A 27676-nucleotide genomic window follows, 5' to 3' on the forward strand; every position below is an offset into this window, starting at 1 on the left:
TGCGTTTGATTTGGCCTCCAGCCCATGCTTTGTTAACTCACCACTCGTCTTCATTGTATGTATTTTATTTTTGAGCGATGTGGTCTTTAGTAGTCAAGCAGTGGAGTAATATTATGATCTCGGCGGACGTTGGAGAGCCGCCCCACAAAGTTCAAGTTTAGGCTTGGTGATCGAGATTGGTCCCCATGGTGTGACGTCACTCTTGGCGTGGCAGTATAAAACCTCACCTCTGCTCTGACGCGTCCGTGAACATCAAGAATGACGAGCAACTTACCACCGAAAATTACTCCTGTACCAGCTGGCACACCCTCTACTGAGTGGGCGAGCAAAACTGAATCCCTGTTCCAGCCCAACGTTGTTACCCCTGATCCCGCCATGAGGGCGACGTCTAAGCCTGAACAACATCCCATCACACCCACAACGAACTTGAACACCCCAGGTCACGAATTTCCGGGCTCGTATCCCAGGGAGCCTGAACAAGAGCTGCAACAACAATCCCGCGACGATGGGTCTGAGGGCCCCGCGGCCGCCGCCTCAGTTGTTCAGGCAGCGAAGCAGTACATTCCGGAACCTGTGGAGCGCACCGTCGAGTATGCTGGTCAGACAGCAGCTGCATACCTTCCTATCCCTCAGGGCGTCAAAGATTCGATGGCTTCTTATTGGTGTACGTGTGGCCCCTATCTTGTGCTTGAGCTGCCCTGACGGACTTTTACCAGCCAATGACAAGCATTCTCAACCCAAAGGGACCCAGTCGTTGGGCCAACAGCTGTCCACTTCTCTTCCAAGTTCAGAGTTAAAGGGCGCCCAACCTCACGAACATGTTGGCGGTGTTGGTTCCCTGCCAGGAACTATCTCGGAATCAAGCGTCGCCTTACTACCCGATGAGCGTGCAGAGAGAGATACTCAAAGACCAGTAAGATTGAAAAAGGACGAGTCACAAACACGAGGTGATAACGAAGCAAAGAGCGCCTATCCTCTCGGTGCTGCTGCGGTTGCTGCGAAGCCAGAAGTAAGTCAGGTCTGTCTCCACCTTGACATCTTCCCTTCTTTCGCGATGTTTATTTTGAGCGAGTCGATGCAAGCCATGATGCACTGCATTTTCGGCGCTGACTCGGAGATTGTGGTGTCCGCGGACGAGGGGTTGGGCTAGTTTGTTTTGTTTTGCTTCTCTTCCACGTTCTTCGTTCTCTCCACCGTACTGCCCTTTGGCAGCTGGCGTCTTCTTGACTCAGATGCATTTGTTGGGATTTTGCAGGAGCATGCTGCATTGTCGCGGGCTTGCTACCAGACACTGACGGGTTCGATCATGATCGTACCAAGTTATTCCCCGCCACTCTGCCGTGGCATTCAGTCATGATAGTTGATGTATTTGCAATTCCCCCGGGTACTTTTCGGATTGCTCCTTCGAATGTTGAGAAGTCGAGATGCCAATATTCCGGGGGCGTTTGAACTTGATGCGGGGACGGTTGGCTATGCCATGCTTATCTATCTTCTACTTCGGGCTTTTTTAATAGTGCCATGCTTCTTTGTTGTTAACCTCTCTTGGACGCTTCCTTGGACTTGCTCGTCCGCTGTTATACATTATTGCCTCGCTGCGTCTAGAATCTGACGGTTGTCCCCATTGTAGCCTTCTAATCTTTCGAAGGATCTGTCCTCTCAGGCTCAGTCTAGCCAATATGGGACGCAAATAGACCCTCAGCAACTGGACAAATTGCCTACTCAGCAAACAGATCAGTGTCCCGCAAAGCTTTCTGATCCAAAGCCCGTGTCCGTTGATCACACTCCGAGGCACGAAGTACCGGAAGGGCAACGTTCAGATGATGCTGAGACAGCTGATGTTGGCGGAGCCACCATAGGAGCGGCTCAGGTACGTGATCAGCCACTAGGCAAGACAACGGAGAGCAAGGCGGCCGAAACTGCCGGAGCGGGAGGCGCAGTAGGCGCCGGTGAGTCAACGAAGGAAGGCATGTACATGTCATCTGACGCTTATTCTATACGCTAATTACGTTCCAACTTAGCGGGCGTCGAGAATAAGGCTCGTGATAACAAGGAAGTTCCTGTGCACGGTCAGGAAGCCAAAGTGCCGCAGCAGCCTGTGGATGAAGAGTCGACAAAGAATCAAAGCGTCGAGAATAGGACAGGCGATGTAGGCAAGGTGACTGATAACAAGGGTAGTGATGAGCATATCAAGCACACCCAAAATGCTGGAGCACGCACTGGAGGTTACGATAGCGATTACCACCCAGCGAAGTTGCATCCGCCGCGCGCTGCCGAAAGCACGGACCAGGCGGCAGTTCAGCCTGACTCTCCCGTGTCGCCAGCATCTGCGCCTCCAGCAAGTGTTACAGACAACTCCAAGGAACGTCGGGTGAGTTTTCTGGATAAACTCCGGGGTGAGGCAAAGGTAATTGCTGGGAAGATGACTGGTAAGGAGAATAAAGTGGAAGAGGGTAAACGGATAATACACGGCGAAGTGTAAGCTACCACGGACCCGCGATTGTTTTCCGACTTGATTCAGTATCTCTCACACGTTAAGTGTTGTAATGTCTAGGAGGCCTAATGAGATTTCTTGACTCTTACCTTGGTCAGATACCAACGGAACGTGACATCATTCGCTGCCAGTTAACTAATCACGAGCCTTATCTTCAAGCTCCCAAAGACATGGTATAACGAGCAGCCTGATTGGCTGTGGCCAATTAGTTTAGGCACGTGCCACCACGATACTGCGGACGGCGAAACTTATAAGTGACTGAAACTGTGCCTGACCATATATGTCCGTAGCAGAAAGCCGAGTGAGCATTTCCTCTTCTATGCAGGCCCGGGTACCTGAAAGAACAAATGAAAAACGGCCCATGGGAGGAACTCCAAGGCTGTGACCAGGCAGTCATCGAATGAAAACGGTGCAAATGACCTCTTCATAGCATTAACTGTCACGAGCATTTTTTCAAAACACCCGCACGAAAGCCATCGAAAGATCCACGGAGATATAATGATGAGAGAATTGTTGCTTACTGAAAGCTGCTTAGCAGAGTTCATCACGATGAACATAGAAGTATGAACAGGGGCCCGGTGATTCACACATTGACAAGCAAACTTGAGCATGGGACAGCTCGCCACAATTGTTTGAAACAATCAGCAAAATTATTTTAGAGATTTGAAGGAAGTGCAATGAAAGACTCGGAAGTGATATGTGTAGATTATTCTGAAGGATAGAGTTATTGGATGAAACTTAGCGTCAAAGCCATCTAAGTAGAATTAACTTTGTCCCACACTTTCAACTTCAATTTAAGCCTGGATATCGATATTACATAATCCATCATGATGATATGGATGCAATCCGCAGTGATGCGAGACTCACTGATAGCGCCTGTCACTTATTTGTTTATCATGGCGTCCCGTTCTCGCTGCGCAGTACGGACTACAACGTCAGATATTACTCATTCAGAGTATACCACGCTGAAGTATCCCACCTGAGGATCAGTCCGGGTCTGTAGTTTATATGTTCCATCAAGTTCCCATGAGCTACATCGGCTACTAGCGACCGTCGTGCTCGGACCTCCGCTTATCTCCAACGTGGTAGTGCAACGTAGTAGTGCAATGCGCCAGTCACACTCTTATTCGTGTAGCACTAAGAGTTTCGTGACGAATCAAGTACGAAGCCAAAAATTGAATGGATCCGACGAATGCGCATGCGCCCGCAATTCCAGATGGAAATGAAAATATGGCGTCACTTCAAATTCCAAGAAGCGCACTAGCCTCACGGTCGCCACATGCCTGAAGTCACAAATAACTCGTACATATTTAGACCGAGGGCAAAAGTGGAGACTCAATAGAACAGGATAGAAGAGGAAGCTCACAGTGCTGGAGATGGCCGAGTATGTTAAACATCTAAGCGAGTGTGGAGTCGGCCTAGGTCAGCGTTATTAGCTCTAGTGCTCTCCGTTACCTCTGTTCTGGCTCTTGGGACTTATCCGAGAACCGAACGCCGCTTGATATGTTCTTCAATACGATGCCTTTAATTGTCACGCCGGCCGGGGATGCTGCACGGTCGGGAAGAGTATAGATACAAATGAAAAGACGAGTGAGAAAAATACTGGCGGTTACCAAGGGACAAAAAAATGAATGCAGTAAGTCTCTAACGTCCGAGGCCAAAAAAAAGACGTTAACGCCCGGGATGGGAGAAGTCCTATAACACAACTTTGAAGCTATTGAGTACTCGTCTGTCTTCTGCGGATAAGGGGCTGTAGGTCGTTGGAGAGGGATGTCCGAGTTGCACAGATGACGAGGAATTAGATTGTCGAAATTCTGGAGTATCACGTAGACCGGTCAGGATCGAAATGCTGGGTAGGGACGTCTCTGCATGTCCAGGTCCTATAGCAGCGCCCGATGACGGTAGAGGTCTTGGATGATGCTGAGTAGGGGATAATGGTATTGATGATGACGAGGAAGCGGGAGACATTGGGCCTCGGGGGACTCCTTGTAGCATAGAATACTGACTTGATTGGCCATGTACATGACCTGCCGAGTTGTATGGCTCCATTCCATCAGTGGTGTAAGAGAAGTGATCGGTGCGAGATCCGTTGGCTTTGCTGGAAACAAAGATGCCACCCGGAACCCTCAAATTTCGAAGGTAATCGTAACTCTCGATGACAGGAAGTCGAACATAGTCATCCCCCTGTTGCAGTAATGAACAAGAAGTCTTCTTGGACCGTGTAGACTAAGCTCACTGTAAAGTATGCAACGACATGCCATTTACGCGGAAGACTTGAGCCCGGAAGGTAGACTAATGCGGAGTAAGTTTGTTTCGTCAAACCATTCGGACGATTAGGACGATCTTTTCGTCTGTTTGTTGGAGGAGCTACGGCGAGTGGATCCGCAGTACGAAGCGCTCTACGATGTAGTGAGTACACTAAGAAAGATGCTGATTCAAACCGCAACAAATTACCTTAAAGCAGCTTTAGCATCTTTCTCCTCCTGAGTTGTCTCCATCTTCTCCTCGTAGAATAGGTAGTCACCACGCATCCGACTTTGCGACCTAGGAGACACAGGTCATGACAATATCTACACAAAAGACAATGTCGAATACCATCTACGCCCGTCTGTCCAGCGTAGGAGTCCTCCATCGTTCTCAGCCTCCTCCCAGACGAAGACGTTCCCGGAGGATAACTGCTCTCGTTCTGAAGCAGTGAGTCGCCGCTTGATCAACGGTAACATATTGAGGCGCACGGCCTCGAGGACAACGTGCGCGTCTTTGGCGTCCCGGACATCTTTGTAGTTCCTAAGACACAGAACCACTAGGGAGGAAACGATGACTCACGTAATGCAGGATGCGTCGGAGGTCCGTTGTGGACAACAGGTGAATTGGAATAGTAAGCCATTTTAGGTGGGATCTGAGATAGGGATCAAAACCCGCCATTCAAATGAGAGGGCTTTATAGTCTCAGGCAAGCTTGCCATGGACACTGAGCGGAAACGGAGATCTCGAATAAACGTGGATAATAAAGTCCTGGCATGAGACGAACAAACCTTGTTTCGATGACCCGCAATCAGGTACCCGCTCCAGAGCGTTTCGCGCGCTAAAGTTCTTCCTGTCGTAAAAACGCCTGTACCGATCAGCCGATTGTCCGAATAGGCAGAGAAGATAGATCGGCGAACATTCTCACATACAAAAATCAAGTGGTCTGGAAAGCTCGTGTGACGTTATTTGCCTTTGTAGTCAATTCGAGCAACTCAACACATGGACTATGTCCTAGAGAAGGGTCATTGGATGCAAGCTAAGTTGAGTATCGCATTGCCACAAGAAAATACAGTATCTGAGTCCTACATGAGAGCGAGTTGCAGCTTGGGTAGTCATCCACGTAATTCCCCACGAAAAAAGTTGGGTGTGTCAAACTGCTATTGATCAATAAGTATGCCGAAGGTTTTGTTTCAACAAAGTGACATGCGATTGACATCATCTGCTGTGACCACATCGTTGAGCCACTATCCTGATTGGTGCGTCCTTGCGTCAATGTCCAGAATTAGGACTATCGCGGCAGAACACCTCACGAATGTCCTGACCGTCTGTCAACTTTGTCACTACATGATGCCAAGTGCAGTCCCAATTAGTTTGCTTACCCTTGAATCACAATCATCTCGCGACCAAACAACATGTCTTCTGACTTGCTATCAATGAATATTTGGAGCGGTAACGTCTCTGAATAAAGCTGACACTGCGATGGTGGCTGAATTAGTGCAATCCATGACTTCATCTGAGAAAGATTTACCGGACTGAGAGTCGCTAACCCGAATCGTGATCACAAGTTAAGCAGGTCAGTGTATAGTTGACGTGGGAATCCGATTGCTGAGAAATCATCGGTTTTACCTCGTGACTAGTAGGTTAATTTTGTCCGAAACACGAAAACCGAGTCTGGATTATGGGCGTCGTCATTGAGACCTTGGAGCATTCTACAGAGAGAAACAGTTTTTGCCGCGCCAGAAAAGGATTAAGCTCTTCACTTCAAGCTTCAAGCTCCGAAGTAAACTCGAAAATAGACTTCCGCAACAGGGGTAGTATGGTAACTGGTTTTGCTTCTGACCACATCGTGAATATGACTGCGGTATGAATATTTAGGATGCATGGGTAGTTGGCCTAATGCTATGGATAGGAACCTGGAAAGGTGATGTAATTCATCCGTTCGAGAATCCAGCACTTGGACATGAGAAGTTGAGAACAGGTCAAAGTTCACTGCGAGGAATTAAGCGTTCCAAAAACAGAGTTCCGATCCGGACAACAAAATGGGCACTGCAACCGATTGGTTGTTCATGCATTATTCTCCCTGAGACTGCCTTCCAACACATAAGTGAGGAGGCCAACGGTAGTACAGAAACTTGTGCGTCGGCCTGCCCGCACAGATGCATATTCAAATTTATGACATGGACAGGTGTCTCACAGCGGCATTCCATCGTAGACAAGCCCCGATCCAGCTGGGATCAGTGATAGGTGTATTTATATGTGAGGTGAATGCGACCGACTCATCTTCTTTTCAGACTTCGTCTATCTTTATCGTGATACCGCCGTTGATGCGACTGGCGATACAACTGGATTTAGGCGATCGGCTATCAGTCTGGCAGTCAGAAAATACGACATAATATTGTCGCTTCTACCGCCACGAGTATCAGCGGCGCCCAGGGGACATCAAACTCAATTGGCAATGCGCCTAAAGAGAGGTCGCATAGTCTTGCGCAATTGAGAGAGAATGTATGGCGCTAAAAATAAACGGTAGGTTATCGAAAATAGGTTGTCCCATTTTTATCTTGCATATCACAGCAAGTACGTGTACAGCGCTGAATTGAAAGCTAGGAGATGATATGGCAGTGAGTACTTAAGGACGCCAGGCGTGGCGCCGATCCGCAAGTCAGAAGTCGGAAATTGTATAAATTCGCACCTGGGTAAGACCTCCAGATGTCCGCACGTTCTAAAAGCGTTATGACGTAGAGCCTGAACAAACCTCATCGTAACTTTTTGAGCAGCAAAACTCGGTACCGAAGCTGACAAACATTGACAAACACTACTCGAGATTAGACTCGGGAAAAAACCGTAACGGTCGGTGTATACCGGTATTCCATGATCTTGGGGAATGTTATATGGCATGTGAGTGCCGTGCAGCCATTTTAGAGTTTGAGGCCCCCAACTTACATTTTCTTTCGCCTATTTGGCGCCTCGCATGCCAGCGCTCCGTCACTTGAACACACCATGTCTGTTTTTGCCTATTCCAGGCATTCAGGGCAGGCTTTTTCAAACTTCGTATGATCAACGAGTGAATGAGCGTCAAACATTACCTGAAAGGCCTCCGACGTGACAGCTTCGACTCAAACTGTGATGACGAGGCAGCGCCACATTTCACATGTCAGTAGCACGCATTCGAGAAAGAAAGCGCTTATATAGGCGACCGTGGTGGAGCGTGCAAGTTAGCATATCCTGATGCGGGGAAGCAGTGGAATGCCCTTACTACTATTACCGTTTTGCAGAAGTTGCCGAAGCCTAAAATCCCTGGTGGACGCATGTAACTTGGTTCCTCTGGCTCGTTGCATTTTTAGACTATAGTGCATGCTTCCTCCAAACGCACGCGACCGTTTTCCTTGTCGCACTGCTGTGACATTTCAGTGACACGTGACTACCATTGTCCGATTTTGCCTATTTGACTCAGGGCCATTTTGGAGGTCCTGAGTCTGATAGTCGAACATCAGAGAGCAGCCGGGGGCCTCAAAGAATACTTATTGGGAGTCATGAGTATCCGTGGCGCAAGAAGCCACATGGACGAAGGACAACCGGTGATAGAGGAAAAATATTTAAGCCTTGCGATGGGACAGATTCAGAGTCCATGAGAAAGAGATGTACCTGTGCGCCCCGGCTGTGCAAGGCCGCCATCCAAAAACCATACCAGAAATTCGACCACAAGGTTTCGTATAGGTGGGATGCATCTGAGTCCTAGTGGCGGTGATGTGTAATCGTTGCGCTTGCGTTGCACCCAATGCAAAAGCAAGCCGGTTCAACGTTTTACGTAAATGTCCACATTAATCAGTTCAATTAGCGGTTTGCCAGCGACTACTCCGTCAAAGCGTCAGTGACTCTGCACTATTTTCAACTGAACGGAGATACAGCTAGTTGATATGGAACGAGGTGAGAATACTCCTCGTGGCAGGTCCTCAAGTTATGTTCACACCAGCACCATGATAATTTGATAAACCATGACACGCCAGGTCATGGCGGGCTCAAAGTGACGGCAGAGATGGAGGTCATCCTCAACAGCCAGGCTATATTAGCATTAAAATGGGTAGCGAGAAACTTAGAACTATGTTTCAGACACGTGAGTTCCTCGGATTTGATTGACAGTTTATACTCTTCAGCCTACCTGAGAACGACACTAACGCTGAGTATGCAGAGTTCAGCGAACTGGATATTAATAAACTTTCACCATTCGCATTCGCATGCATGACTGGGCAAATTCAAGACGTCAAAGCTGTTCGTCTCTATCCCTATGTCGTGTTTGAAATACTGATTCCCCAGTCAAGGCAGTCAGTGGAGGGGTTGCTCCTGATATAACAGGAGCTGAAACGCCCTTCAAAATTGGATTTCTTTCATTTACTGTTCTTGGTGCACAGCGAATCGGTGGACCCACTCCAAATTCTCTCAAGCATCTTGACGTTATCAACTATCTCCTTCAGTGTGGTGCACCACCGGATATGCCGGATATATCCGGCCACACAGCCCTCCACCATGCATGTACTCCTCCGCTTGGTCATTTTGAACTCGCCAAGGCACTTCTCAAAGGTGGGGCTAACCCGAATGCCCAGAACCGTTATGGCGAAGTTCCTCTCTTCTTCCCATTCCAGGGACAAGACATACCGATCCTAGATTTGTTAATGGAGCACAACGCTGATCTGGACATTAAGGACGGAAATGGTGATTCTCCCCGTGCGTTATGTGTTGTGTTTGGTCCCCAAGTCACGGCGGCAGTTCGCCGGTGGGAAAGGAAGCGATCGGGGGAGAAAGCACTCTGGGAAGAGAAGGAATGCGAGTATTGCAAGAAAAAAGAGAGAGGCCTGAAGCAGTGCGCACGATGTCACACAGTCCGATATTGCTCGTCTGACTGTCAGCGTAAGAGACCCTTACTGCCATTCCCACGTGTTTTTCCGACTCACGATTAATGCCAGGTATGCATTGGAAAACCCACAAACCGTTATGCCAGCCATTCTCCACATCAACCACGGTCACGCTAAAGCCAACCTATGGCGACTTTTCGTCTACAATATCTCGTGCTGATTTCACTCGCGAAGCCCTCGGCCTTTCGAGTCCCAAGTCCAAGTCAGCCAAAAACGCTCCGTATACTCGAATGTCCTTTGATCAGAAGTCCATGATCGTCAAGGTGCAAGTCCCTGTAGATCCATTCTCTCCGACTGCCACGTCGATGGGACTGGGCGGCTTGCTAATATACAACAAAAAGAAAGATTTCATATGCACCGTTCAACGAGCTGGAAACACAGACGCGTATGATGATATCGTCGGCGTGGTGAAATCCAGGGGTGTTGGAGGGGTGAAGGCTTATTTTGCGGCTGAACTGCGAACTCGCGATGAGCTTGTTGTCAAGATTTCAGAAACTTTAGCGGAACAGCCGTTCTAGACGGCTTTTATCATTCTACCAGCGCAACTCTCCATTCTTGGTAAGAATCGTCATGCACTTCTCAGGGGGTGACCGCCGCTCATGGACTTTATGAGCAGGAATAATTATTCTCGTCATTTGTGCCACAAAATGATCAATTCTACTTATTGCAAAAATAATCACACTCGTCGCACGGCAATACCAAAGTATACAAGGGCGAGTAGATAACTTGTACATCAACTCAAGTTCTTCAATCGAATACATCAAATTCTCCAATAATGACAGTGTCAGCGAAAGTTGAAATTGTGCTGTAGCCATTTTCAGGATATATTTTCCCGTTTTGGTTAAGGGTACGTGAATATCAATATGGAGAACTGATTCCCAGCTTATTGTGTATTTCTCCTTCGTGATATCGTGTACGAGGTGTTGGTTGGTATTGGGCCGCCAATGGCACTATCGCATGACCCGGAATTGAGGGGTACACTGTCCGCATGACGACGTCGTGCATGTGGAAAATGAGCTTCACATGAAATCGCATGCGGCTTACGCCTTACGCTGCAGGATTGTTTGGATAGAATGCGGAGCGCATCGTTTACGATGTTCCCTCGTGTTCTACGAATGGAACAACTGAAAATCAAGCACCTCTGCCTCAGGATTCGGTACCTGTAGGTAAGAGCGTGCGCATGATCTACATCATAGCCTACAAGATCAAGAAGCGACCGACTGACATCGAGGGAAACGTGCAGATAAGTCGGACAAGCATATGAGTTGGTGGGACACCACAATGGCGGAATTTGTCGTGTTCGTCGACACCATCCAGCTTACGGCAAACAGATTGCTGGGGACGCCCACGCGGTCTCTATTACTGTCCACTTCTATCTCAAACCTGCCTTCCCTGAGATATCAGGCCAATCCGACAACGTCGTAGACTCCATCCACTATGGGCGTCTCATCTCAGCGCCCTCGGCATCTTTTGCTGGTGTCCGTGGACTCGTACATAAGGTCACTCAGAAAGTGTTCGCTCTGGCCAGAGAGTGTGTTGTGTCGTCATCGACCTTCCGAAGCAGATTTTACTTGCGAATAACTTTGAGGTTGAGGTGATTATACATAGGGGCATAGACAGTTTACAGCAGGCTGCAGAGGTGTCTTTCAAAGACCTTGTCGTTCCCGTGCTGCTAGTTTGGTGTCAATCCCCCAAACGGCTTGCAAAGCAGAAGCTGATCACTGATCACGATGGAGAGTGGGCCCGGGGGACCCCTAGGCGGCGGAGTAGCACCCCGTGTAGTACCGTAGCTTAGTCAGCCACTCAGTGCTTTGTAGCAGCGCAGTGCTCTTCACTGGCTTCACTACTTCTTGCCTTGCTCGCGACACAGGCACACAGTCACGGATACACCGCTCCAATGAACATCACATTCTACCGGAAATCTTGTATGCACCAAGTGGACTACCTTGCAATCATTAAACAGATATTCGAGCTCTCTTCCTCCCGTCGCTTAATACTGGAGAATGACAATACTGAATACCACCATGACAAGAAATCGAACATACTGCATACCTCACGCTCGAAAAATTGGTTCTACACATCGTCCGTAGCACCATCAGTGAACCGGTGAGTTCTTGCTGGCCATTATGCTGATTGCGGTGCATTTACATGGTCATATATTGCTTTATATTCCAATGTGACGAAATCCTTTCCTATATATTACGATATATAACGATATATGACAATATCTTCTTCTCACCAGTTCTCTGATGACATGCCTCACATCTGATGCCATCGAAGCCGTGACTACACGCTCGCAGAAGCCCAGTGCACTGTCCTTCGCTCATTCTTCTGGTATTGAGATAACTCGGCTCTCGCTCTCGAGCACATTCACACCGTATAATCCAACATCTATTTCCAACATCAGGAAAGTCTACAATGACAATAAACGGGATTTCAGTTTTAAAAAAGGACTCGGTACCGCGATGCGTTCCGATCTATTCCGCTAGTTGAACCGTGTAGGAGATGTGTGTAACTTCACCGGTCACATACTCATGCATGCCATCCTGTCTTAGAAGACATGTGCATGGATGCATCGTGCATGCGACTTTAAGTTCTAGTGATGGAACACGTGTCGACTACGTCGGCACCAACCGTGTAGAGAGAAAATCAGCTTATCAGTTGTAAAAGGACTGGGTGGTACATATCAGGGCTCGCGTGCCTCCTGATGAGTGCAATGCCCTTCACGATTCCTGTGGGCTGATGCAAGTTAGGGAGTGACAAAAGAACAAAAGACATGCGTCTCAAGTCACTGATTAAAATATGCTTGGGAAACTAGTCAACGCAAGAGAAAGGATAGAACACCTTGCGGCTGAAGTCGTATCCCAAGTCGGGCGCCATGACGGGGGATTATAAAATATCGTCGTGGTATTATTTAGGGAGCTATGGCGTTCAGGAGCTGAGCTTGAGAAAAACCAAGAGTCCAAGTGGTCAAAGACTCGGTAGTGAGACGTATCCCAACACGAGTTGTTCTCGAAACCACTGGGGCGCCAATACGCATGCCAACCGTGTGATGATGCCGAGATGTCAAAGCCTCTACGATTCCGAATGACATCAGTAAACCGGTGAGACGGCGGCCATTGCTCAAGCGCTCACTTCCCATGAAGCAGCATCAGTCTAACTTTTATAACCGGGCTTTCTGTCCTTGATAACCTCGTCCAAAGTGTAGACAAGCTCCATGCTTGCGACCTCGACAACAATTGAAGATACGCCATAGGTCATTGCCAATGAAGCTAGGTTCGTCCGGCGACGTCCAGATGTATCGATTTTCGAAGCAGAGAACATGGAAACTTGGCGCTGAGAGGTCTTGGGTATACATAAGCTGGCGGAGACAAGTTGCGGTATTGTGCCCACTTCTTATCTCATCTCTCATTTCATAATGACACGTCTAGCATATCTAGGCCACGGACGTGGTTCCTCGACAGGAGTTCAATCACACGTCATTAATGAAAATAAGCTTATTTTCGGAGGGTATCGGGATATAAAGATACAAGTAAGCGTAGACGAGAGCAGTAAGAGTGATGTCAACAACGAGATTCTCATGGTGAAGATGAAGATGATGATGGCGAAGTACAAAGCGCTCTACTAGGGGCAAGGTCGACAGGCAAGGGGTGTATTACAATCAAGCACAGCAAAACACAAATATCAGACTTCACCCAAGTTACCCGTCTTCATTTCCGTTGTCAATTGATGAGATAAACCGAAGAAGCAGAACAATAACTCACCTCAAGCTGGTCGATATCTATACCTGGAACCGGTTTTCCACAGGCACGAGCGGAGACAGTGCTGGCTGTCGTTTTACTCTGGGTCCCTCCACTGCTGTCCCTGTCACTTGAGGACTGCAAACCAGTTAGGTTGATAGTGTTGACACGGAAACTAGTACTGCCATCGCGAGTGTGGTTACGTCCTCGCAGGGCACTTCGGCTATTTAGGGATGCAAGAAGGGAATTGGCATATACTGCAGAATAAAAGGGTGAGACGTCTTATTACCTGAGATACGTGGTTACACTCACACTTTCCGATAACGAAATCTATCGCGATGAACCACAGACTGCCTGGGATGATAGCAAACTGTGTGGCAAACAAATATCAGCTTCAAAAGTATTGACCTGCTTCGTTCGCCTGAACTTACTGCGATGACTTCCGCCACGGCAACGACTCTGGAAAATAAGAAGTCAGATGAATATCATCGCCCATGTCTATCAGACAAGAGACTTACGAAGTCAGTAGACAACGATTGATGGCGTATACGATCAACGTATTAACAAGTGTGTTAGTCCTGATAACAGTCAATATCAATCTCAGCGATACCAGCATGCGGGATTGAAACCTACTCGACGACAGGACTGCGATTGCCGTGGAGAAGAATGCACAGTGAACCAGCAATGAAAACATCGGACAAAACAGCAGTAATAGCGAAAGGCGTAGCAGCATAGAGCTGAAAACTGTCAGTAGGACACATAGTCAAACTAGTCTTTCAGCGTACAGTGATCTCCGATAGCGCGCTGAATTGCTTCTTGATGAACCTGAGAGGAATTTTATTACATTTGATACATATTGAAGAGAGTACTCACATGAAGATAACTGTCTCTACTTTGGCTCAGCGCATCGTGTGAGTGAAATGAGAAAAGGAAGCCTACCTAATCCAAAGGCTAAGTCTCTGATCAATGAGCTGCTTTGACGAGTCGTATACGGAATCTTACCGAAGTGTGCGAGAACGACCAACATCTTGAGATGACAAAACACCATTCAGTACCAAACCACCATATGGACCAGAGAGCTTCAACTTACAAGAAAGGATGTCAGCCACCATCGGATCTTGGAGCGGGTTACTACCCCGAAAAGATTCAAGATAAGCAAATCAACTGAAACGAAATGCTTACGGTGGTATATCCGAAAAGCAAAGTATCTGACAAAAACACTCAGGATACGTCTCTACAGACCGCTAATGGAGCCGTCACGCACGTTTGCACGAGCACAGCCATGACGAGCTACTTCCAACGTTAGCTTCAGGAAGACTCAGATGGAAAAAGACTTGCATTTAGACCGAGCGATGTCTGATTCCACATATGTCAGATGTCGAATTACACAACATTAAACACTCACAAAAAGGGACCTAGGATGCACGACTCAGCACTAAATCATTGCGATGTTCGGGAAGTACATACCAAACTCCAGTTCCAAGGTTATCCGGGTCACCAAAATTCGTCACCTATCCCGAATCAGAATCTCAAACACGAGAATCCAGTTGGTGCGCACAAGGTAGTAATACAGAGCATGACACACTTGAACGGGAATCAATTCAGTAAATGTCAATATAGGCGCCCATCCATTACTCACTAAAGGAGACGTGTAGAGTGTCGATGACCCTGCAAAGCAATCAGGAGAGCACAATCCACCAAACGCAAAGAAAATCACCAGATGGACGCAACCTGTAACACTTCTGTAAAAAGCCAGAATCCAGCACAAACCAGACACGACGCACCAGTACTTTCAGGCCATGGGTATCTCTGGGGTAATACACATAATACAAGTATGTCTTGCAGGGGTTCGAGGATAATTAGTAAGTGCTACCACTTTCAACAGATGACATACGACGTACCTGCAGAGTCGTGATACCATATAAGCTGTAATTATCCAATCACATTGTCAATCTAGGCGGAAGAATACGGACTCTCGACGTACATTGCAGCTACCATACCCCCGATGAGCCCTGCGCCTACAAAAAGGTCAATTCCACCCCTAGGGACAACGTTACGAACAAAACACTCACCAAACGTATCACGAATGTCTACCGCCATAACAAACAATCAGTGTATAGAGAGGAAGAACACGTTTTGAGGTGGCTGTATACCACCAGGCATTTATGATGCGGGGTGTCAGGTCCCAACAGATCAAGTATCTACGATGGAAGGCTTAAAGAGGGAGCTTATCGGTATTAAATCTTTTTGGCGCGGTTTGCACGGGGACCCTAGGCCTGGCTTTTAAGTTGGCGCTCAATACCCACTTGATCTCCCAAACTAAAAATAACTTGACATTTCCTCTCATCGTCGGGAAAATGCTCACCTTGAGGCCTCCGTAGTGCACTTGGTTGGACTTGGCTGGGTAAACATTTGTTGTGCAGTTGCCGAAAAATCAATTGTTTTGATCATCATTAGAATCTGATGCCAGGCAGTTGATCACGGGCCTCAGTTGATGAATGGAAGATTTCAACTGTCCGCTTTATTCCATACATGGCAGTGTCATCCTGTGTCACTGGTCGGACATTAGCCTGCAGGTTGCATAGACCTATCTGAGTTCTAAAGCTGTCAACACCCTTGCTTGGCATAACTCGCTGAGCCGATGATGGAGAAAGCGATGCCCCGAAAGAACCCGAGAGTTAGACATGCCATTTATGAAATACAAAAACGTCTTTTCAGGTAACAGACACAGGTTGGAATCCGCTATGCTGCGGTCAGTACCTTTAGATCTAAGGAAACACAGCCAAAGCGGAGCACCACAGCACTTTCTTGCACTGGACCTGCAACATATACTCGATCATTAATATATGCGTATATCCATAGTGTGGTATTCACACGAAATTGACCAATGGCTGTCCACTACGTCGTCATATCCACGCCACCACGGAGCCTCCATCGTGTGTACTATTACACCGCGAGGTGTAATCAGCGTAGTGCTTATTTAACATCCGAATACCCAGGAGCACCTTGCGGGTCCGAGATGAAGATGTTGTTTCCTTTGATGTTGATGAAGGAGTACTACGGGGTTGGTTAGTTCATATTCAGGAATATCGAAGCTCGACAAACCTCTGCGAGATCCGTGTCTTTTCCTCGGTTGTAGTTCTGGTATACGAGGTTTATCTGAATAATACGATGTTGGATGGAATGTGCGATGCGTAGATTCAGTACGCACCTCATTCATAAATGGTCTCAATCCAGCTTGCTCTAGCATCTCCCACCAAGGCAAGAAATCCTCGAATTTCTTGTCCCAGGCGTGGATCTCGACTATAAGCTGTCCGAATGGTAGTGGTTCCCCGGACGAAATGTATGGTTGTATGATCTGTGAGAGTGTCTCAAACTCCCAACCCTCTATGTCAATTTTGAGTACGTCAATATGCTCATGCTCTGATCAGAGCACTTTATTAGCAGGAAATGGAGCGGAGATAGAAGGGCATACGAACTGTTAATCTGAAGCAGTGTCTTGAGAGTATACAGCTTAGGATTATTGTGCGATTCATGCGAGTCGAAGTTGGCAAGGCCCCATGAAAAGAAGTGTGCGCGGTAGTTGTTCTTGATGTGGGATCCAAACGAGTTGGAGCGATAGTCGTATCCCCAGACCTGACAGTGCCGTGTCCGTTCGAGGAGCTCTGCCTCGAAGGTTGTTTCATAGTTCATACCTGCGCAATTGCAAATGAGTATTAGTCCGAAATGAAATGAATGAACAGGCACACCAAAAGTGTATATGATACAGTCAGGTTTGTGCTCCAGTCGGGACATACCACATGCCCACTTTCCGCCATCCCCCAGTGCACCTATGCGCTCTAGTTCGTGCGGACAGTCGAAAGACGGAGGAAAGAAGCTCCCTGAGAATGTTGGTAAATGCCTAATGGCAAACGGAGATCTTCATCGACCAAACTCACAGACAGTGTATGCTGGCCATGGATCTTTATCTGGTGGAAACCTAAAACATAATTGACTCTCCATAAGAGGACTGGTGAGCCGGTGGGACGTACATGATGATATCGCGAGAGGTTGTGCCATATCTTTGTATTAGGTCCTTGCGACTAGCTACTAATCTCTGATAGACCCTTTCTGCTCGGTCAAGTCGTGCTGGAAGGGTACTGTCACGGATAGTAGGCATGCATACGAGTCGGTGGAGAGCGGTGATTCGTATGGACTGAGTAGGAAGAAGGTTGCTGTGAGAACCAAGGCCACGAGGAGGAAATATCGAGGATGTCTCTGCCAGACTATAGGCATGACAGATGTTAATGATTAGGTGGTCGGTAATGACAGGACTGAATGGGTATACGCTGGCGTAAATGATATGTGGGGAATAATGATAACCAACGAGAATCGTGTACCCACGCGCTGCGGCGACACTGGCTGAGTTAACGCACTGATTGTATGTAATTAGCTGATATGCTGTTCAAGACTGTGAATGACACTGACCAAGGCTGCAGAAAGATGTAGCTCCCTGTTGGCTCGTTATAGGATTCTTTGAAGTTAGCACGCGCAGTACATATAAACCGTTGTCTTCACGGGCGACGTGGCGATGAAATCTTTCACTTGGATTACGACATTTAAAATGGGTCTAGGCTTAGATTAGAAACAACCCCAAGTTGGCAAGCTAGCAAATTCTGCTTGCTCACTAATTCCACCATGTCCTCCAACAGTGATATGGAAACTATCTACACGCGTACTACCGAAGCTCCTTTGAAGGAACCAGACCATTTAGTACGTCCATTCAGTGTGCCTATTACATATTCTCGACGACATGTGATAAGTACAGCAAAACCGGAAGGATCAAGGTGATGTATCTGATAGCGAAAGCCAAGCACTAAAGGAGAGGCTAAAAGCGGCTGAGAAGATGTTGAGACTCAGGGAGGATCAGGTGATAGCACGAGAGGAAGGTCTGACGACGATAGAAGAGGGTCTGAGGCTGCGTAAGGAGGACTTAAAGTTTCGGGAAGAAGACCTGAACATTCGAGAAGAAGAATTGAAGGTACGAGAAGATCAGTTGCACATGCGAGAGCAAGAAAGGAGTCGAGGTTTGCATTCAGTGTGATTCATCCTTGATTTCATCTCATGTCCTCTGCAGCGGAACATGATGTCATGACCCCTTCTCGTCCGGGCCGTTAGATTTGTAATTCCATCATCAGCGACTACAACTCTGTTCAATTTATTATCATGGCAGATTGAACCATCTTATACAAGTGAGCTCAGCAACCGGTTTCACAACTCACTTGATATGCACAGCACATTCCACTAGACAGCGCCAGTGACGCAGATGACGACCATTGCCAATTCACGTGAAACGGCGCATGTACCTCAATGAGGCTACTATTGAAAGCCTCGAGGCGAATCAACGTGGCAAGCACCTCCGAGAAGCAACTCATTGCGTTTGGCAACTTGATTGGCTTGTCCAGCGATCAAACACAACCCTCTCTCCATGGATTTCACAACCGTGAAGTATTCACCGCTCCCTGAGTTCGCTGTAGTCTCGTTTTGTTCACACATCATCTCCATCGCCGCTCACTCCTTCAACCACATTACACAAGGCTCCATTACTTATTTGTAATTTATCGGCAACGGGAATGGTAACATGCCGCATGATTTCATTTAGGCGAGAAGACCGCTGCCTCGTGCCTACCCTTGTAGTGCATATAAAGCCCCACATATCTGTAAACACACCTCGTTGAGTCATCCTTACACACTACCGCCATGATCCACTTCGTACGAGTCTTCGTATACTTCCTCCTGGTAAGTTGCGAGCCCAACGCATGTCTTTCGAGATGCTGACTTCATTGTCCAGTTTCTCTTCTCAGTCGTCCTTATGGCGCTGTGCGCAGTAAGGCTACACTACACTTTACACCTGTCGCCACATGACCCTCTGAACGGAGGCGTCCGGTTTTACGGTACGTTTATCATTACGATATAAGCGCCCAATTCCTCACTTAAGCCCGTCAAGATCACATCGTGGTCGAACTGCTCATAACATCCATTATCACCATATTCTGGTCTACGTTTATGTGCGTATGATCCACATTCATTCCCTCCGAGTTTAACCCCACTCGCATCAGTGCCCGCACCATACACGGCAGACACGAGCATCGTAGGATGAACACCTTCACCGCAGAGCTCGTTGGTCTGTTTATCCTTTTCCTTCTTTGGCTCATCGGCGCTGCCGTTGCCACAGTACGTCATTCCACCCCTTTCACCATGATTCATAATACTCACACTGGGGCGCAGCACACTAGCAACCCACCTGATGTTGACGTCAGGTGGGGTAACCTTTCTTCCTGCTGGACGTACAGCACGTGTAGGATCCTCACTGCGCTACTCGCATTCGCTTGGCTAGGCTGGATCCTCGTCTTAGCCCTCTTCGTGATGTCATTACTGTTCGCGATTGCCAATAAGGCATTCCACGATCCGATGCACGGGCGCTGGGACCGCCGCGCCACAAACTACGGAGGAGACCTGTCCATGCGTAACATCGTCAGGTGAGGAGGGTGACGTCAGAGGAAGGAGGCATGGATACTAATATCCGAAGTTGAATGATGTGGAGCGGGGAGCTGTGGCGAGTCTTTCTTTTAGGTGTGGAGAAGTGGACCTCGCGAGATGTGCTATTTACATGATGACATTTACATTAACTTTACGATACAACACATCCATGGTAGCACTTATGCAACGAAGATTCTGCGAATCGTCGCAGGTCATACCATTGAAAGGAAAGGACAGCATAGCTACAGTCTGAGAGACAGAAAGTTTTCGTAATACAAAGGATTTTCGGCGCGATTAAAGTGCTATTAGTACACTTCCCTAATATGTCATTATATCATTCAATCAGCGTTCTCAGCTTCAGTCATGCGGACCCATAGACCGCCCTAGCAAATGAATTTAGTGACACAGAAACGAAGGAAGAGGAGAGCACAGTACATGGGCATACATCGTCAAATGTGCTTTCGGCCAGAACTGTTCGCGTGATTTGCGACCTTCTGCTTGAGCCCAATCAGCAGGCGGAAGAGTATCTGGATGTTGCGCTTCGGGGTGGAGAGTGATAGAAGAGAAGGATTGGAGGAGGCGGATGAGCATGAATGACATCTCGTTGTAAGCGAACTATGAGCTGAGGGTCAGGAGAATTTCGAAGTGAGGAATAGGAAGGAGTGTCACCTGTTGCCCAAGACAGATGCGGGGGCCGGCGTTGAAGGGGAGGAATATGAAAGGTTTGGGCGTAAGATATTTATGTAGCCGTTCGTCAAGGAAGCGGTCGGGATCGAACTCATCGGCTGGCAAAATATCAGTGCGTGTAGACAAATCATTCGAAACAAATGGCGTGCGTACCATCAGGGCCCCAAAGATCTTTTCTACGATGCATTAGAAAAACGGAGTAGCTGACACTAAAGCCATTATCTGTGTTACGTTGCAACTTCTGTGAGGAAAACACTACTGTACCTTGTCTTTGGAGGGACGTATATTGGCTTATCCAAGGGACTGGTTGCAGGTAGAGTAGATGCTTTGACACTTTCGCTATTATGATGTGAGCATTTCGTAGGAACGTAGGATACCGAGCATACCGAACATTGAAAGGTCTGAAAAATACAATTAGACTGGTTAAAGATTCCTGATTCAAATAGCTTACACAGGAGAAAAAACCCTCATAGTTTCTGTAAAGTGAACATGTCAGAGATCAAGTGAAAACAAGCCACAAAAAATCGAGTATACCGTTTATAACGGCGCGGAGGTACTTCATCTCACGGATGTTATCGTAAGTCGGTCTGTCCGTAGGTCCAACTTTTGTCATGACCTCCTCTCTCAGGCGGGTCATCACATGCGGGTGCGTGGAAAGCAGATATAGGGCAACAGTGAGCGTCCCAGCAGTCTACGTGCATAGTAATTAGCTGATATTCAGGCGAACGCAAACAGCAGATTTACCGTATCCCTACCGGCGATCAGGATGTTCAAGATCTCATCTTTCAGAACCACGGGATCTTATTACCAGAAAATTCAGTTTCACGATACGCGAGAGTGCTGGCGCCCTACCTGTCGTCATCTGGACAAGTTGGTCCAGTAATGTCGTATCGTCGTCATCAACATTTTTCTTTCCACTGGTATGAGACTGCTTCTTGGCAATAGCTTCTTTCAAGATTGGATCAATGAACGAGTTCACGATTTGCATAGGCGCTGCGGTGGCGTCCTTGAAGATCTCAAACAAAGGCCAGACCCAACTTTTGCGGGGACGCTGGGCGATAATTGTCTGTGCATCTGCGAACGCCTGAGCAAAGTCTTGAGCTATCTTTGCCTTCCCGGTAAGGGCTTCCGTCGTTGAGATATTATGCGGGTAAGGTAGTCCTGCAGAAAGACTGTGCACACAATTGCCAAATAAAAATTCCGTGGCGGAGTCGAGCGTGAAACGCGACATCAGGTCCTATAATTTTGTGTCAATATTGTGATGTCATAGTAGGATATGTTTGGCAGCTGACCTGAAAGTCAACGGGATATCCGGCACGGAAACGGGCCTTCATCTGTGTGATAGCGTCTTCGGCATAACGATCGAAGGTATTGAAGTGACTGATTCGGTCATGGCTGAAGAAAGGCCTTGTCATCGAACGATGGAATTTCCACATTTCACCTGTTTTAAGCGCGCTGTTAGTCGCTTGGGAACCGAGTAGAAGTTCATTTACCGTCAGAATTAAAAACACCCGTTCCGAGAACACTTGACATCGAATGCCTGAACTTATCCCCTGTATAGAACGTTTAAGACGCCGATCACTGGAGATACGATCGACTCGTCACCTTTGACATAGTTTTCAAATTCGGATGCTAGGATAGTCTGAGGATCGACATTATCAGTACCATACCTTCAATGAAGAAAACATCAGTATACCTTGATGTGGCTGGGTTCCACGGTAAATATGACGTCCTCGAACATGACATGGAGGTTAAAGCAAGATCCGAACTCTGCAACTATCTCCGCCAGTCCATCACCTGATCAAATAATTCAGACAAAATCAACACGCAGGAATTACAGATAGTCATACCAGGATAGCCATTATTGAATCGATCCATTAGTTTGAGCATGATGTCGTAGGTTACCGAATCGTTTGCCCTTAAGAGGGGACGCAAGGCGGGCACCCATTCTTGCAGCTTGTCGACGACGACAATACCGACGTACAGGATGCGCAATGCAAACCCGATAGGTAAACTACTGGTCGCACCCAGTAGCAAAATCCATGGTGGCAAGGATATACCCGACCTTGTCGCGAACCGCGCTAAGCAGACAGTGCCAAAATATAGAGAGCCTGCTGATACGACTGTACGACCAAGGAATGATATTCCCGGTGTGATCATCTTGACTTACTTTCGGCGGCAAGTGATGATGACAGCAAATTCAAATCCAGGTGCGACTCGGGAGGATGAACAAGAACTGTGGGTCAATACAGAGAACTAACGGGTATAAAAGCATTTTACAAAACGTTTGATTCCGTTCCTCCGTCATCGAGTGACGTGAGACAACGTCCGCATGGACAGTGGAAAGTTCTATTCCTTTGGGTTTCATTCCCCACACAAATGACCATACATGGAGAAAATTACCATAGTTTGAGGTGGCGAACATTCTACCTTAAAGGAAGAACGGAAGAAGGTTGCGGCGTGTGCTAGTGCTTGGGGTATGATCCGGTCACTCTGGACTCTCATTAAAGCAGATGCTAAGACAGATTAGCCTTGAGTTAGCGTCAAGATTGGGCGGGCGCTCGGGCATCATCTTCGGGGGTAGAAGGTTTGAGAGGAGCTATGAGATGAGAGTCTCAATCGCAGGGTCTTCAGGTTGCCTCTGCAGCAATAAGTTACATATCAGTTTAGACGTCCTCACCCATCGGACACGAGACCACTAGACCATACTGTGCGATACTATAAATATTAATAACTTACCTTGAGACTGCTGTGATATGAGTGACCCCAACAATAGCGAGGTACAGTAAAATGAACGATAATCTGCACACAATCTGGCCAATCTAAACAAATATGTCAAAACATATCTGGATTATATCAAGATATAAAATTGCAAAATTTATTAATTATTCACAAATGCTGCGGACTTCCATGACTAGCACTGATCATCATCAATGCAACACTTACTTATGTAACTTAAGGCTGTAACATATGGGTGACCCCATGATGTGAAATTAGATCACCGCAGTTTGAACTTGGTTTGAACGCTTTCCACGATAGCGACCATCATCTGTATCAACTAGGTGGCAACTTCAAGTGCACGAGTGCTAGTACTCCTTGGGTTTTATTGCCAATCTGGGTCACCAACTGGTAATTAACTCCAAGCTATGTCCCGATCTTGGGTCAGTCCTGGCGTAGCCTACCTCGCACGGGGCTTGCTTTCCGTCGTTGTTCCGGTCGCTTCCTCCGTCATCATCGTAGCACGCCTGACCTCTCTAAAAGGCATCCGAGTTTCTCCATGGCTTATATCTGCAGTGGTTTTGGGTGCAGCACCTCTTGGGTTTGCGGCTTACGTTCTTGTGGATGAAAGATCGCAACAACGAAAGGCCAATCGACTCGGTGCCAGACTTGTTCCTCGTGTCCAGGGCAAATGGCCTGGAAATCTGGACAAGGTAGTTAACATGGTCCTGAGGTCAGAGAATGAATACCTAGGCATGGTCTCTGTTTCGTGCATTCCATGCTTGTGCTTTACGGAATCATCCTTTTGTGTAGGACGACCTTTAGAGGACGAGATCAAGGTACTCGGGCCGACTATCAATTTTCGTTTTTTTTGGGAGGACCTTATCCTGACCACGGAGCCGCAACACATCAAGGCAAGCTTCAATATATACTAGAAGATATTTAATAATCGGACGCCACATAGACTATTCTCGCAACTGACTTTGATAACTATGTTAAAGGTATGCACCTTAGATGCCGTCTGTTGACATGTAACACGTGACTCGATGCAGGTGCCAAGTTCCGAGAAGCAGCTGACTCTGTCCTTGGAACGGGCGTATTTAATTCAGATGGTAAGCGCGCATTGGCAGGCCTTTTATGTTGTGACCGACTGACCGATTGGTTGTGCCACCAGGCGAAATCTGGAAGTGAGCCATGAATTTGAAGATTACCTTTGATAGGGAATCTTAGCCTGTGTATTTCCAGGCTTCACCGAACCATGACACGGCCTTTCTTCACTCATGATCGGATAAGTCACTTTGAGATCTTTGACCGTCATGCGGACCATGCTATCGTTTTGGCGAAGGAACGTTTTAGAGCGGGCTTGACAGTCGACTTCCAAGTACGGGCTCCTTCAAGCTGGCATTTTGACATCTTTTAATCCCATCACAGGATCTCATCTCGAGATTTACGCTTGATTCTGCATCGGAGTTCCTATTTGGGCACTGTATCGATTCACTTTCGCTGGCCTCCCTTACCCCTATAACGCATCAGAATTCACAAATGCTATTCAAGGAGACAACGCCGCCGCCGCCTTCTCATATGCTTTCTCTCAAGCTCAACAGAGTATAAACCGGCGTCTTTCTATCGGGCAGACCTGGCCACTTAATGAGATTCTTGCTGACAGCACTGAGCTACATATGAAAGTGGTAGACGCGTTTTTAGATCCGATCCTCAAAGACGCTCTGGAGAAGAATAGCACAGCTGTCGAGTTTGATAAAAATGAATTCTCAGACGACCAAACCCTTGTTGACCATCTCGTAAATTTGACGTCAGGTGAGATAGCGTGTTACCATGGAATTTCTGTTGTTGAAAATCTCCTTTTCAGATTTTAAAATCATCAAAGATGAGACGTTAAATATTTTACTTGCCGGAAGAGATACGGTAAGCTTGCATTTACCTTTGAATCATCCTACCAGGGTCTGTAACGAAGGATAATTATTAGACGGCTTCAACATTAACATCAGCTATTTATTTGTTGGCAATGCATCCAGAGTTCCTCACTCGGCTCAGAGAAGAAATCATATCGAAGGTTGGGCTAACTCGCAGGCCCACGTATGATGATATCAAGGAGATGAAGTATCTCAGAGCCATCCTCAATGGTGCGTATTCTCGTTTCCCATCGTTCGTGGGAATATTGCTAACCTATCTTTAGAAACACTGCGTCTTTTCCCCGCTGTGTAAGCAATTGAATCTGATCTCAGACGTATTTTACATCGTACCACAACCGCGTAGCCCCTTTGATGTGAGGTATGTTATTAGGCTACGTCGAAGATGCCGGACTTGACCCGCGAGCTTTTAGGGAAAACATACAGGACACTACATGGACATCCCCCGAACATGGGAAGAAGCCACTGTTTATCCCACAGGGCACCATGTATGCATCATATCTGATCGTCTAGATTCGTCGCATGATTACTTGAACAATTTCAGGCTCAGCTATTCAGTGTTCCTTATGCACCGGAGAATCGATCTATGGGGACCAGATGGTAAGTAAATTTCATTCGTTTACGTATACATTGTCGATTCAATCGGACCCCGTACTCTAGCATTGGAATTCGATCCGGATAGATGGCTCGACGAGCGCGTGAAGAAATACCTGATTCCCAATCCTTTCATTTTCCTGCCATTTAACGCGGGACCCAGAATCTGCTTGGGGCAACAAGTATGTCGCTTATTCATTATTCCCACCCATCTCATGACCCCCCTTTCCCCCCTCAGTTTGCATACAACGAAATGTCGTTCATGATCATTCGTTTACTGCAAAACTTTTTCACGATTACGCTGTCCCCCGAGCCTGCGATGCGCCCACCTGCGTGGTGGGCTGAGAAAGACGGTCGGCAGGCCATCGAACGATTCAGGCCGAGGAACCACTTGACACTTTATGCCATGGCAAGTCTTATTTCGAGGTGCTTTACAGCGATCTAATCAGGTTCTACCTCGTAGGGTGGTATGTGGATTAAGATGGAAGCTGTAGATGATGTCGAAGTCACAAACTAATCATGACCTTGATGCTGTGGGACAATACTGTAAGGTTATTCATTTCACTGACGATTTTGGCTTTCTATCTTGTTGCTATTGCTGTTATTGTTAAATATGAACACACGCTATATTGCGTGGAGTATCACTCAAGTTCAGAGTTATAGGAATCGCTTGACAGGTACTCTGCGGCTGAACTTAATCTGTGGTGATCGCGAGTCTCGCAGATTCTCAACGCTGTATCGTCATCTGTACCGCTATCTTTGCTCTCCATTGTTAAGGTGGTTCGAAGTAACCGCCTGAATACGTCCAAGCCTAACCTATGTATGATAGGCCCTGCGGAGAAGTTTGAGCAGCTGTCGTCCAATGTTCAGGTATGGTGTTGCTCAAATAACAAAACTCAATGGGTACTAGCTGATACATGCTCTTCCATCAGTGGCAGTGACTGCAATGCTGTCGTGAACCCGAATTGTTGCATAGTGCAATATCGGCGAAGCTGATCAGGACATTCTCATACCTGCCTATAGTTGGCCTAGCTTTCGAGACGTTGCGTCAATGGGTTGAATTACTATGCCGTACTGCAATACAACAACATGCACTATCCGAGTCAGTGTTTTTTTTTTTGATTCATTGCTTAATGTCCGTTGGGATCTGTCGGTGAGCTGTGAGCTTCTTTTTGTCGCCAAGCCCGGTATCCCTCGGTTTCTGGTACCTTGCTATCAGTCGGACCTTGCACGATTCCTTCGAAGAAGAGTTTATGGTACGACTTTGTTGTCAGCTAGACTTTACCTTGGTTCCTTCGAACAACTTCCAACCCTGAGCCAAATATCCAACAAAGTCCGCACAAACTCACAACATCCACAATGAACAGATCCCCAGACTCTAATACTCAACATGTTCGCTTCGGCTTAACGTTGCAGCCGTCACTGAGCGGTAAGATATAACCCGCGTATCCCCGCCACTTGCATGTTTGCTCCTTTCGTCACCGTTTCCTTCGTTGGTGTCTCCTTTATTGGTATTTTTCATTAATACTCTCGTTGTGGACGTCACGATGTGGCGCTGTTGACGTGGCAGTGAAATCTTCAGATGATGTTGCCCTAGTATGTAGTCTGAGGATCAGAGGCGAGCAGGCATGCAGGGAGTGAGCTAGATAGAATATATATTATCTCAGTATCTGGAAGAGACTCCTCTGCACATGAATAGGTACCTAGATAGAAGATCATGTACTTTAATAGTATATTAGTGTGAAGGGAAGAAACTATGACACTGCAAGCCAATCTACACACTCGATAGTGCACCAGACTTTGAGCCAAAATAATCCCTGGCGAGAATGAGTGAGAATCTGGAAAT

At 47.2% G+C, this 27676-nt stretch overlaps 10 protein-coding genes across 10 annotated transcripts; 6 read left to right on the forward strand and 4 right to left on the reverse strand.

The window, feature by feature from the left end:
• Window positions 1-258: 258 nt before the first annotated feature.
• On the forward strand, window positions 259-2479 carry BJ212DRAFT_1484575 (uncharacterized protein; the record flags this gene model as incomplete). The annotated part of the gene is made up of 4 exons (XM_041340819.1): window positions 259-664; window positions 717-1009; window positions 1628-1946; window positions 2019-2479. The coding sequence occupies 4 exons, from the start codon at window positions 259-261 to the stop codon at window positions 2477-2479; spliced, it is 1479 nt and encodes a 492-aa protein (XP_041188992.1).
• Window positions 2480-3996: 1517 nt separating this feature from the next.
• Window positions 3997-5845, reverse strand: BJ212DRAFT_1380166 (Gti1/Pac2 family-domain-containing protein). Its single transcript, XM_041336627.1, has 7 exons — window positions 5655-5845; window positions 5526-5602; window positions 5318-5390; window positions 5087-5267; window positions 4946-5035; window positions 4728-4890; window positions 3997-4675 (listed from the first exon to the last, which is right to left on the reverse strand). The coding sequence occupies exons 3-7, from the start codon at window positions 5376-5378 to the stop codon at window positions 4187-4189; spliced, it is 984 nt and encodes a 327-aa protein (XP_041188993.1). The 5' UTR covers window positions 5379-5390; window positions 5526-5602; window positions 5655-5845; the 3' UTR covers window positions 3997-4186.
• A 2980-nt stretch (window positions 5846-8825) lies between these two features.
• On the forward strand, window positions 8826-10425 carry BJ212DRAFT_1380195 (uncharacterized protein). The gene is made up of 4 exons (XM_041336628.1): window positions 8826-9003; window positions 9054-9639; window positions 9696-10202; window positions 10261-10425. Exons 1-3 carry the CDS (start codon window positions 8974-8976, stop codon window positions 10160-10162), a joined length of 1083 nt encoding a protein of 360 aa, XP_041188994.1. The 5' UTR covers window positions 8826-8973; the 3' UTR covers window positions 10163-10202; window positions 10261-10425.
• Window positions 10426-13130, forward strand: BJ212DRAFT_1570233 (uncharacterized protein; the record flags this gene model as incomplete). The annotated part of the gene is made up of 7 exons (XM_041342041.1): window positions 10426-10619; window positions 10962-11179; window positions 11209-11381; window positions 11523-11629; window positions 11677-11742; window positions 11925-12021; window positions 13085-13130. The coding sequence occupies exons 1-7, from the start codon at window positions 10589-10591 to the stop codon at window positions 13128-13130; spliced, it is 738 nt and encodes a 245-aa protein (XP_041188995.1). The 5' UTR covers window positions 10426-10588.
• Window positions 13131-13419: 289 nt separating this feature from the next.
• On the reverse strand, window positions 13420-15883 carry BJ212DRAFT_613913 (uncharacterized protein). The gene is made up of 23 exons (XM_041343656.1): window positions 15750-15883; window positions 15457-15703; window positions 15369-15402; window positions 15286-15310; window positions 15169-15222; window positions 15102-15115; window positions 15024-15052; window positions 14943-14968; window positions 14852-14895; window positions 14790-14799; window positions 14723-14740; window positions 14649-14674; window positions 14567-14592; window positions 14475-14515; window positions 14324-14411; window positions 14258-14273; window positions 14170-14209; window positions 14018-14121; window positions 13903-13962; window positions 13816-13843; window positions 13697-13754; window positions 13570-13641; window positions 13420-13522 (listed from the first exon to the last, which is right to left on the reverse strand). Exons 2-23 carry the CDS (start codon window positions 15482-15484, stop codon window positions 13512-13514), a joined length of 852 nt encoding a protein of 283 aa, XP_041188996.1. The 5' UTR covers window positions 15485-15703; window positions 15750-15883; the 3' UTR covers window positions 13420-13511.
• Window positions 15884-16031: 148 nt separating this feature from the next.
• Window positions 16032-17992, reverse strand: BJ212DRAFT_1380231 (methyltransferase domain-containing protein). The gene is made up of 10 exons (XM_041336629.1): window positions 17852-17992; window positions 17550-17798; window positions 17416-17523; window positions 17323-17363; window positions 17134-17265; window positions 16864-17079; window positions 16596-16807; window positions 16490-16543; window positions 16259-16441; window positions 16032-16203 (listed from the first exon to the last, which is right to left on the reverse strand). Exons 2-9 carry the CDS (start codon window positions 17657-17659, stop codon window positions 16361-16363), a joined length of 954 nt encoding a protein of 317 aa, XP_041188997.1. The 5' UTR covers window positions 17660-17798; window positions 17852-17992; the 3' UTR covers window positions 16032-16203; window positions 16259-16360.
• Window positions 17993-18061: 69 nt separating this feature from the next.
• On the forward strand, window positions 18062-18541 carry BJ212DRAFT_1484580 (uncharacterized protein; the record flags this gene model as incomplete). Its single annotated transcript, XM_041340820.1, has 3 exons — window positions 18062-18136; window positions 18192-18450; window positions 18501-18541. 3 exons carry the CDS (start codon window positions 18062-18064, stop codon window positions 18539-18541), a joined length of 375 nt encoding a protein of 124 aa, XP_041188998.1.
• A 582-nt stretch (window positions 18542-19123) lies between these two features.
• BJ212DRAFT_1448841 (uncharacterized protein) lies at window positions 19124-19906 on the forward strand (the record flags this gene model as incomplete). Its single annotated transcript, XM_041338600.1, has 5 exons — window positions 19124-19166; window positions 19195-19317; window positions 19371-19431; window positions 19483-19597; window positions 19652-19906. The coding sequence occupies 5 exons, from the start codon at window positions 19124-19126 to the stop codon at window positions 19904-19906; spliced, it is 597 nt and encodes a 198-aa protein (XP_041188999.1).
• A 167-nt stretch (window positions 19907-20073) lies between these two features.
• BJ212DRAFT_615061 (cytochrome P450) lies at window positions 20074-22954 on the reverse strand. The gene is made up of 15 exons (XM_041343657.1): window positions 22441-22954; window positions 22287-22387; window positions 22196-22232; window positions 22084-22143; window positions 21883-22031; window positions 21443-21827; window positions 21335-21390; window positions 21125-21281; window positions 21042-21066; window positions 20977-20991; window positions 20855-20929; window positions 20744-20799; window positions 20573-20688; window positions 20339-20518; window positions 20074-20286 (listed from the first exon to the last, which is right to left on the reverse strand). The coding sequence occupies exons 1-15, from the start codon at window positions 22748-22750 to the stop codon at window positions 20242-20244; spliced, it is 1767 nt and encodes a 588-aa protein (XP_041189000.1). The 5' UTR covers window positions 22751-22954; the 3' UTR covers window positions 20074-20241.
• A 534-nt stretch (window positions 22955-23488) lies between these two features.
• BJ212DRAFT_1570237 (cytochrome P450) lies at window positions 23489-27471 on the forward strand (the record flags this gene model as incomplete). Its single annotated transcript, XM_041342042.1, has 16 exons — window positions 23489-24222; window positions 24273-24309; window positions 24361-24420; window positions 24483-24495; window positions 24554-24689; window positions 24740-24794; window positions 24866-25123; window positions 25176-25231; window positions 25293-25449; window positions 25503-25527; window positions 25583-25597; window positions 25650-25724; window positions 25781-25836; window positions 25897-26012; window positions 26069-26256; window positions 27435-27471. Exons 1-16 carry the CDS (start codon window positions 23737-23739, stop codon window positions 27469-27471), a joined length of 1770 nt encoding a protein of 589 aa, XP_041189001.1. The 5' UTR covers window positions 23489-23736.
• Window positions 27472-27676: the final 205 nt, after the last annotated feature.

This window comes from Suillus subaureus (assembly GCF_016647635.1).
Source record: "Suillus subaureus strain MN1 chromosome Unknown BJ212scaffold_35, whole genome shotgun sequence".
Taxonomy (NCBI): domain Eukaryota; kingdom Fungi; phylum Basidiomycota; class Agaricomycetes; order Boletales; family Suillaceae; genus Suillus; species Suillus subaureus.